This window comes from Vulpes vulpes, chromosome 12 (genome assembly GCF_048418805.1).
Source record: "Vulpes vulpes isolate BD-2025 chromosome 12, VulVul3, whole genome shotgun sequence".
NCBI lineage: Eukaryota > Metazoa > Chordata > Mammalia > Carnivora > Canidae > Vulpes > Vulpes vulpes.
The window spans coordinates 156,624,173-156,638,941 of NC_132791.1; the positions used below are offsets into that span (position 1 = coordinate 156,624,173).

Here is a 14,769-nt window from a genome sequence, read left to right on the forward strand (position 1 = left end):
TAATTAACATTTTCATTTTTTCAATTTTTAAAAAAAAGTCAGTTCTAGGGATCCCTGGGTGGCGCAGCGGTTTAGCGCCTGCCTTTGGCCCAGGGCGCGATCCTGGAGACCCCGGATCGAATCCCACGTCGGGCTCCCGGTGCATGGAGCCTGCTTCTCCCTCTGCCTGTGTCTCTGCCTCTCTCTCTCTCTCTGTGACTATCATTAAAAAAAAAAAAAAAAAAAAAGTTAGTTCTACATCCAGGGTGGGTTTGGAACTCACGACCTTGAGATGGCGAGATGCATGCTCTACTGACTGTGCCAGCCAGGTGCCCCTGTTTTTGCTTTTCTTTCAACTTTGGAGTTGGGCACCCTCTAGCCTGGGCTCTACAGCGAAAAACACCGCAGAAACCAAAGCGCCTAAGAAAAGAGGCCCGACATCCCGGTTCCCCCCAGCGCAGCCGCTGACTGGCGGTGCAACGCGTGCAAGGTCTCGAGCCGGCCGCGTGGCCTCTGCGGCCCGACTTCTAAAGCACTTTCACAAGCGTTACCTCCGCGCGCAGGTTCGGCCGGTCCCGCGTGACGAGGAGAAGACTGGCCGCGGGGAAGGCAAGGGTCCGGCCTCGGCCGCGGGGACGGGCGGGGACGCAGCCGGGCTCTCCCGGCGCCCCGTGCGCTCCGCCGACGCGGCCCTGCCTCCCGGCCCGCGGCGCCGCCCTGCCCGGCCGGCCGGAGGGCAGCGGGCAGCGCAGGGCTCGGGCGGCCGCCGCCTGTCAAACCCTCCGCCCAGCCCCGCTCGCCGCCCGGCCCAGGCCCCCGGGCAACGGAGGCCCCGCCCTCGCGCCGCGATTGGCCTCCGCGCGGCGGCCGCGGCGAGCCAGTGGCCGGAGCGGCTGTCGGGCAGCCCGGGCCCCGCCCCGCCCCGCCCCGCCCCCACCCGCCCCGGGATGCCGCCCCTCTGGACGCGGCGGCAGCGGCGGCTGCGGGGGCTGCGGCGCCAGTGGAGGCGCGCCGAGCCGTGCGCCCCGCGAGCTGCGGCCGCAGCGGCGAGGTGAGAGGGGGCGCGGCCCGTGACCCGGGGAGGGCGGGCGCCGGGGCCCGAGGTCTGAGCCTGGGGGCCCCGGGACCTTGGGGTCCCGGCAGCTTTGGAATGGCGCGGGGAGCGCAGCGAGGAGAGGAGGGTTTGGGGGCCCCGGGCCCTTGTTGCAGGAGGGATGTTGGCAGGGCGCAGACGCCGTGGACGGGGGGGCCGCCAGTGCTGCCCGGCGTCGGAGCGGGTGACCGCGGGGAGCGGTGCGTGTGGCACACGGCGTCCCAGGGCGCCTTCGCGGGGGCGTGTGGTGTGCGTGGGAGCCGGCGTCCCCGGGCGTCGCCGACTCTCCGCGGGTGTGCGCGTGCGATGGGCTCGTTTTCTCTGCTGCGCGTGGGAGTGCGCGTGTCTCTGTGTGCTCGTGATGGGTTCGTGTCGCGGGAGTGCGCGCCCGCCACCGGACCCCCCTCCCGGCCTCGGCGGTCGTGGGTAAGTGCGGGAGGGGCTGCGCCGCAGCGGTGGGTGCGCAGCGCCTGGCCCCTGCCGCAGCCCCTGGTCCCTGCCGCCGCCGGGTCCCCCGAGCGCCCAGGGAGGCGCGCAGCCCCCGACCCACCCGGCGTAGTCTCCGCGGCGTCGCCGGAGCCCGGCCCTGGGAATCCGCGCTGCCGCCCGCGCCGGGTCTCACGGGGTGACCCCGCTCAGGCGCTCGCCCTCCTGCAGGCCTCGGTCTCCCCATTCTTTGGCGACGGCTGGACTCGGTGGCCGCGGATTTGAGCGGGAGGGTGCGCGGGCTTCCCCGAATGCGCTGCGGCGGCGGGTGGCGGCGGGTGGCGGCGGGTGGCGGCGGGTGGCGGCGGGTGGCGGGGGCCCTGGACTCACCGGAGAGGGGGGCGTGAGCCCTTCTGGGCCGGGAACGGGCTGTTGCGCGACCAGGGGGGTTTGTCGGGTCAGGGGAAGTGTGGGGGAGCTGACCCGTCTAGAGACGGGGAGCACGTCGAGGGGTGCTGGTGGCCGGCCCCAACCTCCCCCGGGACTCGGGACTCGGGACTCGGACGCGAGGGCCGTTGGCCGTTCCTCACGCGCGCCTGCCGTCTTCCCTCCGCAGGAGCCCGGCTCTACCCCCAGCGGCGCGCCCTGCGCTGGCGCCATGCACTGCGAGGTGGCGGAGGCGCACTCAGACAAGAGGCCCAAGGAGGCCCTCGGCGCCCCGGGGCCAGGCCGCGGGCCCGCGGGCCTCGGCGGCACGCACATGGCCTTCAGGGTCGCTGGGAGCGGCGGCGGCTGCGTGGACGCGGGCCCGCGTGACCTGCTGCCCCGGCCGCCCGCGCCGCTGCCCTGCGCCCACGAGCTCCTCCGCCCACGGAGCCCCCGAGACTATGGCCCGTCCAAGGCCGCCGCCGCCGCCGCCGCCGCCGCCGCCGGGAAGGGTAAGTCCGGTCCCGCCGACGTGCCCCGCTGGCCTGGCGGGTGGAGAAATCCGGGCTGCCTGGCCTGAGCACCGCACTCCTTTGCGGGAATTCTCGGGAGAGCTAGGTGCAGCTTTCTCTCGTGTTCACCGCTCTCTCTCTCGGTGTTTGGGACTCTGTTGTCATTATCAAATGATGCCTGTTTAGGAAGCATCTAACCTAAACTCCGTAAGCCTATTTCGGAGGACCAATGTGTATAGAGTCCAGCTTACGTGATTTTGCTTCTGTGAATTTCTGGTAAGAGTTGTGCAAGACTTACAGAATCTTGTGAATTAGGGCGGATAGCAACTCGGATATCTCCGAACTGGCCACAGGCATATTTGGAAGTATTCTGATCATGCTAAAGAGCAAAAACCAGAGGCCTTCAGCAAGACCTCTCCCCTCTTGGAATCTCAGTTTCCCCATCTGTCAAGTGAGGAATTAATTTTGTCAGATGATTTCTGGAGTCCTGATGGAAAATTTTATGAATCTGTGATCCAGCCTGAGTCAGTATCTTGACTTTAAAAAAAAAAATGGCTTTTTCAAATTTGAAGCTTCAGAAGCATAATATTTGATCAGATATTCCTTTGCAGTACCCATCCTCTACTCGGTGACGCTGGTGGGTGTAAGGTGCAGGCTGCAGTAGGGTTTATGGGCTCAAAGTCAGCCATGATGCGGGCATTCTCATGAACCTGTTCTCTCATCACAGTTAATTATTATTGAACCATTATTTATAAGTTTCATGCTGACAGATAATTAACTAGAAATTAGGGAAATTGTTAAGATGCAGTGTTGTCCTGCCATCCCCCGCCCCCCCCCCCCCCCAACCTTTTTCTCTCCCTGGGAGAAACCAAGGCTTGGGATTTCATTATTTCGGCTTTTAGGACTTCTTGGTTCTATTCCTAGGTGATTCTCAAGACAGAAAGTTTCTTTCAGCTCTATAGACATCACTCCTTTAGCATTAGCCCCAGCAACTTAGAAAACGTAGAGTGTTTGGGTTTTAGAGATGAGAGCTTCTTCTGGGTGGAGAATAACCAACTTCCCAGTTCAGGCACTGGTAAAATGAAATGAAAGGAAACAGTGTTTTTCTCTTTAATGAAAACACCTGACTTTGTAGGAGAGTGCTATTTTCTTGTCTCATGTTCAATGTCAGCCTCTACTCCAACAGAGAGGGACTCTGTTGGAAAGGGAGACACAAAACAGTGGTTTTAGGGTATTATTACTAGGATACGCATATGAGGTTTTCTTTACTGGGGAGAGAGGAGTGGTGCGCAGCAAGACATGAGTAATATCTGCTGCCCTGAGCTTCTTGGCTTGCCCTGCTCCACATATAATCCTCCCTTAAACAGATACCCTCATACAACGTTTTAGGTTTTAAAAAAAATCATAGCTGTCCCTGAAGATCGATTTCTCTGCAGACCTGGTGAATGGCTCTCCTAAACATATCTTTGTTTGGAGCCGTGGTTAGAGACCTGATCTTCCTATTTCCATTCTCCTAAGCCCCAATTATCTTTATTCATACTCCTCTTCCCGCACCAATGTCTAATATATGAAATGTTTAACTCAGGATTGTATTTGGGAAGGACAAAGAAGGGTAGAAAGGGATGGGAGGAACAGCCTCTTTCTTTGTGGTTAAGAATTTGTAAGAGGCTGCCTTTTTTTTTTTTTTAAGATTTTATTTATTTATTCATGAGAGACACACACAGAGAGAGGCAGAGACACAGGCAGAGGGAGAATCAGGCTCCCTCTGGGGAGCCTGATGCAGGACTTGATCCCAGGATCCAGGATCATGACCTGAGCCAAAGGTAGATACTCAACCACTGAGCCACCCAGATGCTCCTTCTTTTTTTAAATTAAATTAAATTAAATTCTTTATTGATGAGAGACACACAGAGAGAGGGGCAGAGACCTAGGGAGAGGGAGAAGCAGGCTCCTCACAGGGAGCCTGATGCGGGACTCGATCACGGGACTCCAGGATCACACCCTGGGCCAAAGGCAGGCGCTCAACCACTGAGCCACCCAGGCGTCCCCCAGATGCCCCTTCTAAACTGTTTTCTATACAGTCTCCCTCCCGGCTGGTGGGGTAGAATTTATCACACTCCTGTGAAAGATAAGGAAATTGAGGCCTGAGAGAAGAGAAGGTATCTCCTATTATAAAAGGCTGCCCCCTGATCTGGGTGGGTGTTCTCTGGCCAGCCTTTGCTCGCTGACCTGGGCTTGAAGAAATTGCCAACCTGGCCTCTCTCCTCAGCAAAGTCTTCCTCACAGTGGCCGGAGATGAAACCAGCTTCCCCACAGAGCTTCGGCAGTCTTCTTAAAAATGCCATGACGAAGCTTCGGCACCTCTTACTACCCCTGCTCCCACCCAGATATTCCCTGGACCACGTAACCCTCTTGAACGTTTGGTGTCTAGCTCCAGATCTTAGGTTTATTGGAAACACACTCAAATACCTATTGAAAAATATTTATTGACTCTGCCCTGTCGCCTATGATCTGTGCGAGGTCCGGGAAACTCACTCACTGCTTGAGCCTTTGCCACCCCACCCATTTGTAAACTTACCGTGAGACCGACTTTGAAAGACTGGGGGAGAGCTTTAGTACAAGGGCCACCTCAGGGCCTGCTTATTGTGGGGTTACTCTTGTGATGCCTTTAAGGTTCTCCAGCGTCTGGCTTTTCATTTGCATGAGAGGTAATGATGCCTTCCTCCCGGGGTGAATCAAACAATGGCTGTGAGAATGCTTTATAAACTAAAAAGGTAGGAGGGGTCACTTTTATTAATTCATGCCAAGCTAGGGTAAGTGACACTTGAGATAAAGGGGGCAGGGAAAAGAGGGAGAAAGGTTTGATTTTTAAAATGTTGAAGGTGAAGCCCACTCACTGGTGCACTGGCCAGGGGAAACGGAGAGGAGCCAAGCTTCAGGTCTTTTGTGGCCACGGGGTGCCCGGGAGAGAGAAGACAGTATTGCTTGATCTGGGGTCGGGTTTCAGATGATTTGCCTTCTGCTTCAGATAGACCCTAAGCCGAGAAAGGAAGCGAGCCCTTGAGTCTCACGGCTTCTCCATAAATGCTGGGGTTGTCTGTATTTCCAGATCTGGAGTCAGGAGGCACTGGGGATGGTACGACGTCATGGACTAACATTGTCATCATTTACAATAAGAATCACGATCTGTTTATGGCAGAGTCCCGTTTATCCAGATTCCAAGCAGCTGGAAAGGCCAAATTACCAGATGCTGCATTTTTCTTTCTTATTATTAAACACCCAACACTGTGCGTTTGGAAGTTCCTGACAAGGAAAGAAGGTAAACATCTGGGCTGTATGCAGGCAGACAGCTTTGTGGCGATGGCCTGATGACGCTCGTGCCCCGTGCACAGTGCTTTACAGTTTTCAGCGTGTGTTCCCACACATTCTCTCATCTGCTCTCAAGCCAGCTGTGCTCTGCCTACCTTGTGGGCTGCTCGGAGGGAACAGATGTAAAGTGCTTTGCAGTCTTGAGAGTGCTGGGCAGATCCTGGCTATTATTGCCGTGGTTCCCGTTTTATAGATGAAGATGTTGAGGTTCAAGGATGTGCTCAAAGCTACAAGCAAAAAGCGATAGTTTGTAAGCCTTCGGTTCCAAATATTTGAGCCTGGTTCTACAGCTTGTACCTTCTACATGTGTATGTTGGCGACCAAGAGCTGGCGTACGGAATGGCCTCCTGAATGTTCCCAGAGAACTTAAAATATTTTTTGCTTTTGGTATTTCTTCTGTCTTGACTTTTTGGAAGTGGTACCTGTGCCATAGTTAGAAAACGTCTTAGTTTACCATTTGTCCAGAGTTGCTGTTTCCAGACTAAACCAGAGAGTGAGCTCACTATTTAATTTACAGTGACTCTCTGGGCCCTTTACACCATGTCCTGAGACTGGACACGTCCTAGCAAAAAAAAAAAAAAAAAAAAAAAAAAAGAGGCTGACGATCATGACACACGTGGACACTGTCATTGGTAAACAGACATCATGACATGGCTATAAAGTAGTCAATCTTCTAACTTAAAAAAATAGTTCATATATATATATATATTTTAATTTTATTTTTTTTCCTTGAAAAAGGAAATCAAAATGCAGTTGTAGTTTGTGTGTATGGGCATTAGGGGCTGGCGATGGTGGAGAGTAAACAACGATGGTCACCGTGATGTCCAGGGGAGGCCTAGGAGGGGCTAGCGCATCCCTAATAGAAAGGTATGAGTTATTTTGAAAGCATTTACCCCCTCCGGCTCTGGTGGGCAATTTGCTTGCATTTCATCCATTTTAAAGTGCTGGTCCTGCGATCCGGAAATAATCAGATCCAAATTTTTTCGGTGCTTGAGGTTTCAAAAAAGGGGGAGAAAAACCTGCTGGCCAAATGTCAGGCTCAGTGAGACAAAGAGAAACATGTATGTGTGTGGGTACACAAATACGATAGGAACATGTTGCGTCTACAGTCGTAAGAGTTATGTATCCGACAAATCTTTTATAGACATGTAGCGGAAATATAATTCTCAAAGATTCCCCAAGAATCCTGTGCGGCTAGAATTTCTCTTCCCTTCCTGCCTCCCATGCTCTCCAGAAGCTGCTAGGACTTGGCTTGCAAATGGAAAGGAGACCATCACATTAGATCGTAACTTAATTTAGGCCTGGTTGTTTCTGAGCAGTTTACCTGTCCTGCTCCACTGGGCTGAGGTCTCAGGACCCTTTTAGCTGTGGCATCATATTGGTAGGCTGTGTTGCTCCATCTGTGATTTAAAAACATAAGTTTCTTTATATGCTGTGGTTTTCCTTCACACTTCTGAGAATAAAAAAACGCACCCCGTCTTTGACTTATTCATCTCCTTGCGTTACATTTGCGTGAGAAGCTAAATGAGCCAGCACACTTATTTTTACAGTGCGTTAAAATCTCATTACAGGCATAAGTGCACAATGAATCATTTAAAAAAATATATTCTTATGTTCTTTGTTCTGAATGTTGCATAATTATCATCATTTTCTTCGGTTTTATTTTGTGGAGTTTGGCCAGCATCCTAGAAAAAGGGGAGAAACTAAAGTTTTCAATCCTTTTTTGGGTAGGATTAGGGAAAAAAAAAAACACAACAAACAAATAAATACCAACTTTATTTGTCAGTTGACCAGTGATTATTGCTAATTGTGGCTTTTGCATAGAGAGGGTAATTTCCCTTCCTTCCCTCAATTTTCTTGGAAAAGAATTCCCTTTTTTGAAGCCGATGATGGTGGTATTTCAACCACCTCACGATATGTATATATATATCACAAGATATATACATATATATATGTGTATATATATAGTTATATTTGAAGTTAAATTAGGTGGTTTGCAAATTTATTTTGCTAATACAGATTTTAGTTGCAATTAGTTGGGACCTAGAGAGTTGTGTTGTTTCTTTTGGTGTAGGGGGTAGTTTATTTTTGTGCTTAAAGAAACAAAGACATTCGTTTCAAGGGGGAGAAGAAATGAAACAAACTTTTGCAATGGGCTTTGAAAAATTCAACTGCATTATGCAGAAAGCACAGCTGTAATACCAGGGCCAGGAAAAAAAGAGCAAACTCCTGAAATATTTGTGCCGCTCGCCTTCACTGTGCTAATGATTCTAGCAGTTTAAAAACGGACTTCTTGTTTATCAACAGTGGCTGCCCGAATTAATAGTTTACAATGAAAAAAAATGCTTTCAGCATTGGAAGCAAAGTCCTGGACCGGTCGGATAGCTGAGTGAGAAAGGAAAGCAGAAAAGGGGGAGGGTGGTTGTAGCTGTTTTGGTCTCCCTAGGCCTTATTTATAAGAAACTGAAAGGAAACAGACCTGGGATGAGGTGGGGGCGGGGAGAGTACAACCCTAACCCAGTGGTCTTAGAGTTTAAAGTCACTGAAAGCATCTGTTTTCTTCTTTTCCCCATCTTCCCCTAAACTCCAAAGGGTTATTCCTTCAGAGGGTTTCCGGCGGATCGAGGCGGATTGTGTTAGCATTACGAGCTGTGTTTTTAAAGTCAGCATTTGAGTCAGATGCACTGAGGAGACCTTCAGTCCGCTAACTGAATAATGCATTTCCTGTATGGCCTGAATTTATTTGGTGGTTATGGTTGGGCCTGTCTGGAGCAAACACATGCACCATTGTGCAGCCTCGATGCATGCGGGCCGCGCTTTTGGCTTTGAGTCTCTGTTTCCCCATCTGTAAAATGGGAAGCAGTTGGACAGGATGTTCCACAGCCCCCTCCAGCTCTGATGCTCCAGGATTCTACATGGGCTGGAGTGGGAAGGTCAGGAAGGATTGAGGGTGTGGGACGAAGCCACCTTTGTCTCAGACTCAACTTCTCCTTTGAACTCTTGACTGCTGAGGCTGACCACAGAAGGGAACAGAAGAGGGGGTGGGGGTCAACGAACCTTTACCAAGCACCTCTTCTGTGCCAGGCTGGGTACTGTAGCTGTGATTGCATTTAATGGTGCCCAATAACCCTGGGAGAAAAGGAGGCATTATCCTAGTTTCCCAGATGGGGCAGCTGAGGCTTGGAAAGTTAAAGTGACTTGCCCCAGTCATAAGCTCACTATTTAATTCGCACTGACTTGCTGGACAGGTAGTAAGTAGTAAAATGTGAGATTTGAACACAGCTCTGTGTAACTGCAAAGCCAGGACTTTCCTCCTAAAGTACAGCGCTCTCAAGGACAAGCTTTAAAACCCAGGCGGTAACAGGGAGTTGCCGTGGCTGTAGAGCGTGCCCCCAGCCCCAGGGGAAGGTAGCAGAAGGCCACAGGCTGGTCCAGACCCCTGGAGTCTCTACTAACACAGGCCGAGGTGTGACTTTACGGGAAGACCGTCTGCATCTGTCCAGCCCTCTGCTGTAGAAACAGGGAAAAGACAGTGGTTGCCAGTTGTGACATGGGGTCCTCAGGCAGGGACTCTCCGAGGCTGTGGAGGGACCCTCTAGATGCTGTTCGGGACCCTCTAGATGCTGTTCCTTCCCAGAAGCTACGGCGCGCACACACATGCACCCCTGGTTATTGTGGGTTCTAGTCCTGTTTTGAGCCTTTCACACGGTTTGGGGAGACTCATTGCCTGGGCCCTGGCTGCAGTCTCCCTTCCAGGGCTTCTGAAGACATCTTTTGATGTTTGAAGAGACTTCCTCATAAGCCCCACCACACGTAGTAGTAGAATGCATGCTTCATGGGGCATGATGGCTTAAGATCTATTAAACAATTCTTACTCAGTGGTAGGATGGAGAAAGGCTTTGCAGAAAGAGCAGCCCAGGAATCAGAGTAAACTTGAGAGTTTGATTATGGGAAATGGGTCTTTTGTGTCAGTTGAAGAACGAACCAAATGACCCCTAGGAAAGGAAGAGGTCCTGCTGCTGGTTTGTGTCTGTGGCCCTGCACGACGATGCCGGCGTTCATGAGATGGGACGTTCTCGGGATCACACTTAACTGCAGGAAGCTTTAATGCCCCAGCCTTCCTTGCCTTTGGATATTGGCCCTGAGTCCGACAGGGAAAGAAGAAAGAACTATCAGGATGGCATTGTTGGCGATGTCGCCCAGCCTCTTCCTACTTGTGTCTTTTTAAAACTAGATTACTCTTTTAGATGTTGCTGCCTTTTTTTTTTCTTTTTCTTTTTTTTTTTAAATAACAGGTTTGATGGAAAATAAAGCTTTAGCGAGAAACCAGGGAGAATTATAAACCTGACTTTAAAAATACAGATCCCATTTGCTGTTTTAAGCTCTCTGGAGGGCAGGAGATTGGGTTTGTTTTGGAACGTTGCTGGACTATATGAATTACTTCTCTGAGGCTTGGGTATTTAATACCTAGTAGAAGTTTGTATAAGAGCTGATGATGTATTTTGCCGACTTTCCAACCCTGTAAATAAATTACATGTGCCGGCAGAGGCTGCCAGGATCCACTGTGTCAATTGAAGCTTAATTTTTATCCCAAACCACTTAATACTTTTGTCCTAGCGAGTAGAGAAAGTTACCGGGACTCGTCCAGCAGCAGGCCCATTCCAAGACAGAGACGGCTTCGCAAGACCGTGAATAGGCCTCCGTGGATCCATGGATCGTGACACGGTTTTTCGGTGATTAAGTAGCTTCAACGCTCTTAAGCCCAACCCTCCAGGCAGAGGATGATAGTATAATTTTAAGTGTATCGTAAAAATGAAACTCAATCGCTTCCACTCCCCAAACCTGCCTCCCTCCTCTTCTCTCTGGAGAAAACGGCCGTAATTATGTGTTTAATCTCAAGACCGCCTGTGCATTTTATCTTATTTGAGTGCAAAGCCCAGGTAATAACGTTGGCATTTCCAGCGCGAAACAAAATAGGGTTTCTAATTTGGAGACACTATTAAATATTTCATGCTTCAACCAAACTCAATTCTTTTTTTTTCCTATAATAAGTTTAAATATTAATTCTCTGGAATGTCAGATGCCTAAAGCTAGGCATTTAGTGATCTGCAGTTTCAAGTATCTCGAGGAAGGTTTATGAAACAGGATATTTCACTGGGAGGGATGAGTTGTGTTTCAGAGATATCTGAATTCAAGGCAGCGTCTTCAGATTTACTTTTTAAAGGGAAAAGGTCGTAAAATAAGTTGCTTTATGTGCTGAAGGATTAAGTGGCTTAGGCTGAAATAACAGCAGGGACTTGACTGTTTTTCCTCCTTATATTTTAACAATGCTTTCTGGGGGAGGGGGTGGGTCAGTTTCCCGCCTGTTTGTCTCCTCCCCCATCACCCCCCCCCCCACCCAACCCCCAGCAGCCAGATGGCTTTAATTCTAACCAAATCCCACGCGGAGGCCAAATGATTGATCAAACAGTCATTTGTACTTACGTAGCGCTCTTTGTGAGAATATCTCTGCATTGGAGCTTCTCGCCCGGGTTGGCTCTTCTTCGGGTCTGTAGATGGTTGACTTCCAACAGACTGAGGGGCTCTGAGAGGCAGGGGTCCGGAGGTGGATGTAGAGTAGAAATCCCAGACCTTGGCATCTAAGAACTCCTCGCCTCGAAACTTTGTTACTTCCCATCCCAGACAGCAGGGGTATCCAAGTTTTCTGAATAAAAGGACAGAAATCTTTCTCCGGTCCACTTGACAGCAGTTAGATTTTTAGTATGTGTTGATGGACGAGATGCCTAATGAGGTTATTAGTTTTAAGTACTCTTTTAGATTGATGTTTTATCATCCACTTACCCATCTGTAGAGACATCCTTTTAGTCTCTGGTCTTCGGTACCTGTTTCAAAGGTCACCTCTGATACTACAGCTTGTCTTATAGATTGGCAACCGATTGGCCGGTGGGATAGATCTGAGGCCTCTGATGTGACGTTCAAGGCCTTCCCACCGGTCCAGCTCTATTTCTTGCTGAGGCCCTGCTTGTTCTCTAGCACTGTTGGACTTTTCCTTGCACAGCTTCAGACCTGGGATTTCTCTTTACTTGTCCTTCTAAACCATGACCTGCTTTTAATGCATCCCTGTACCCTTGTTCCAGTACCAGGTCTGGCACAAAGGATGTATCCGAGAAACATAGGGTGCCAATGGAGACTGTGGGCATGGAACTGGGTCATCGGGTTTGAATCCTAGTTCTGGGTACTGACTTGGGGAACTTGGGGCATGTTACCGAGCTCTCTGGGCCTTGGTGTCCATATATACAAAATGGGGATAACAGTAGTCATGCTCTCACAAGGCTATTAGGAGGGTGAAATGAGTTGATATATGTACAAGTGCTTCAATATAGAGATTGATTGGCCCATGGTATAATGCTCAATAAATGTTGGGATTATTATTGTTATTGCTGTCATGTAAATGTTTGGTAAACAGAACCTCTTGGAAGGGCTTTCTTTCCCTTCCTTACCACCAGACTGACTCCTACTTACTCTTTAAGACCCAGTTTGAGTGCCACCTCCTCCTGAAAGCCTTCCCTTTCTCCCTAGGCTGGGTTTTGCTAGAGCTTTGGCACATGCAGCCCTAACCCTTCCTTGTGCTGTAGCACTGGTCACACTGTGGTGATTTACTATTTACTCATGTGTTCTTGAGGATGGAGCAGAGTTTCATTATCCGTGCACAGCACAGGGTCTGAAAGGTTGGGAATGGAATCCAACCCAGTCTCTGCCCTCAAGGAACTTGTTGTCTATAAAGGAGGAGCCAAGTGGTATGTTCTTGTTTTTCCCACCAGGTTGAACACACAGTAGGCTCTCAGTGTATATGAGACTCTGATAAATGTGCAAGGAATTCCCAATGCACACACAGCCATATTCCCTTTCCAGCACCTGCCTAGGGCTCTTCCTAACTTGGTCTGCCCCCAGGTTGCTAAGTGACCTTGGCGCATCCTCTCACCTCTCTGGGCCTCGCTGTCCTCTCCTTTCCAGGAAGGGTTGGTTTCAGTGATCACAGGCCCTTATGGGTTGCAGACCTTTGGAGTTGCCAGACCACGGTCCAGGTAGAGGAGCTAGGGGCATGACAGCTGTCCCCAGAGTGGCCCAGGACTGTAGGCACTTTCTGCTGCAAACCTTCCCTCCCTCCTAGGCAAACTTTCAGGCATTTTAAAGTGTGTTTCATTTTGTGGTTTAAAGAGCAGATATTGGTATTGTAACCCATCTGACCCAAATTTCTCGAAGATGAAGAAGAACCTCGGACCAGGTATTGGAACCTCGGACCAGGAGCTAGACAATGGCTTTCTGCAGCCCTGAAAATTGATGTACATACCTTGGATCCCCCCTCCAGGTCAGGTTTAGACAGAGTCCCTGGGGGCATTGTACTGGCCTACAGGCTTCTCACCAGGCACTGTTACGATTTCAGTGCTGTAAACTCTAAAGCTCTGTCTAAATCATCACTGTTTTTTCAGTCCCCCCCTTGAACAGATAAGAAGACTAAGGATCAGAGAGACCATGCTGTTACTTGTGCAAATGTGGCCACATGGTTTTTGGAATCAGAATGGGTTCAGATCCCATACTGCACAACTTGCTGGACCTTGGGCAACTTCATTGAACCATGAACCTCATTTTTCCTCATTTGCCAAATGGAGATAATTCTCATCTCATAGGGTTGATGTGGGAATGAAGAGGAGACCTCTGTAGAGCACCTAGCTCAGGGGTTAGCACACAGTAGGCGTGTAACAAGAATGAGCTCTTGTGGCTGGTCTTAGTGCATAGCTGGGACAGGTCCTCTCCTCTGGCCTGACTTCATCTGATGCTCCTCTGTGGCACAGTATCCCATCCTGTTAGTCTGGTTCTTGTTTTTCTTTGTTGGTGAAGTTAGAATAGTCAGGACTTTGGGGCCAGAGAGACTGAGATTCTGATCCAAGTGCTGGAGGACACAGATCTGATTGGACACAGAGGCATCTCCACTTCACTTAGGGGCTGAGATGGGCGTGGGCTGCCTCAGTGAAGCTCTCTGACTGGTCCTGGCCCGGGGTCAGTACAAGACCCTCACTGGGCCTGTGGTAGCTCTGGTGTTCAGCAGGAGGGGGAGAGTGTCTGTGGGATGGGCCAGGAGGGAGAGCCACCCGCCCCTGTTTATTGGGTTGGGATTTGCCTTCTGACTCATACCCAGATGGATTACTTTCATTCTGCTTCCCGAACTTGTGATGCCATTACCATTCTGCCCTCAACTTCCCCATGCATGCAGGTGTCTGCATTACTATAGTGGCTTCCATTTGTTGAATGCTGGTGGGTAGAGAGCCTGCAAAGCCATTTAATTCGTTCTACGTTTACTTCTTGGGGAGAATATTGCCACCCTCATTTTTTTTTTTTTTAAGATTTTACTTATTTATTCATGAGAGACAGAGAGAGAGAGAGAGAGATACAGAGACATAGGCAGAGGGAGAAGCAGGCTCCCTGCAGGAGCCTGATGCAGGACCCGATCTCAGGACCCCGGGATCTCAACCTAAGCCAAAGGCAGATGCTCAATCAATGATCCACCCAGGTGTCCCTTGTCACCCTCATTTTACAGATGAGAAAAAGTGAGGCTCAGAGAGGCTTAATGACCTGCCCCAAATTCCAGAGCTGTAAGCCCACTCAATTCCTTGATCCTGCCCTTCCTCATACCTTGCTCCCTCTATGGGTCCCCCTTCAGGTCCTCCGGATCTCTGGTGCCTTGGGCCTGGTCTTAACCCTTGCATCACTGCTGAGAGACTGCCTCTTCCCAGCCGTGATTGTGATTTCCCTCCTTTGTCTTCTAACTGCCCTCCATCACTTTTCTCTCACTGAACAGTCAAGTATTATGGATGCTTGGGTCCGTGTTTTCTCCATCCTGAGATGGTGGAATCCTTGGAGCAGAGTCTGTGGGGAACACGGCTCTGCCTTGCAGAGGGAGTGTGG

General features: G+C 50.4%; 1 protein-coding gene across 2 annotated transcripts in view; it reads left to right on the forward strand.

Moving 5' to 3' along the window:
• The first annotated feature begins 933 nt into the window (after positions 1 to 933).
• The window catches only part of GLIS1 (GLIS family zinc finger 1), a 231,280-nt gene continuing 217,444 nt past the window's right edge, over positions 934 to 14,769 (forward strand). The window contains exons 1-2 of one of the 2 annotated variants that reach the window (XM_072730867.1): positions 934 to 1,030; positions 2,115 to 2,436. In XM_072730867.1, coding sequence (XP_072586968.1) covers positions 2,157 to 2,436 — 280 coding nt within the window. In that variant the 5' untranslated portion in view covers positions 934 to 1,030; positions 2,115 to 2,156. The remainder of the gene's footprint in view (positions 1,031 to 2,114; positions 2,437 to 14,769) is intronic. The other variant, XM_072730868.1, reaches the window with a different exon arrangement.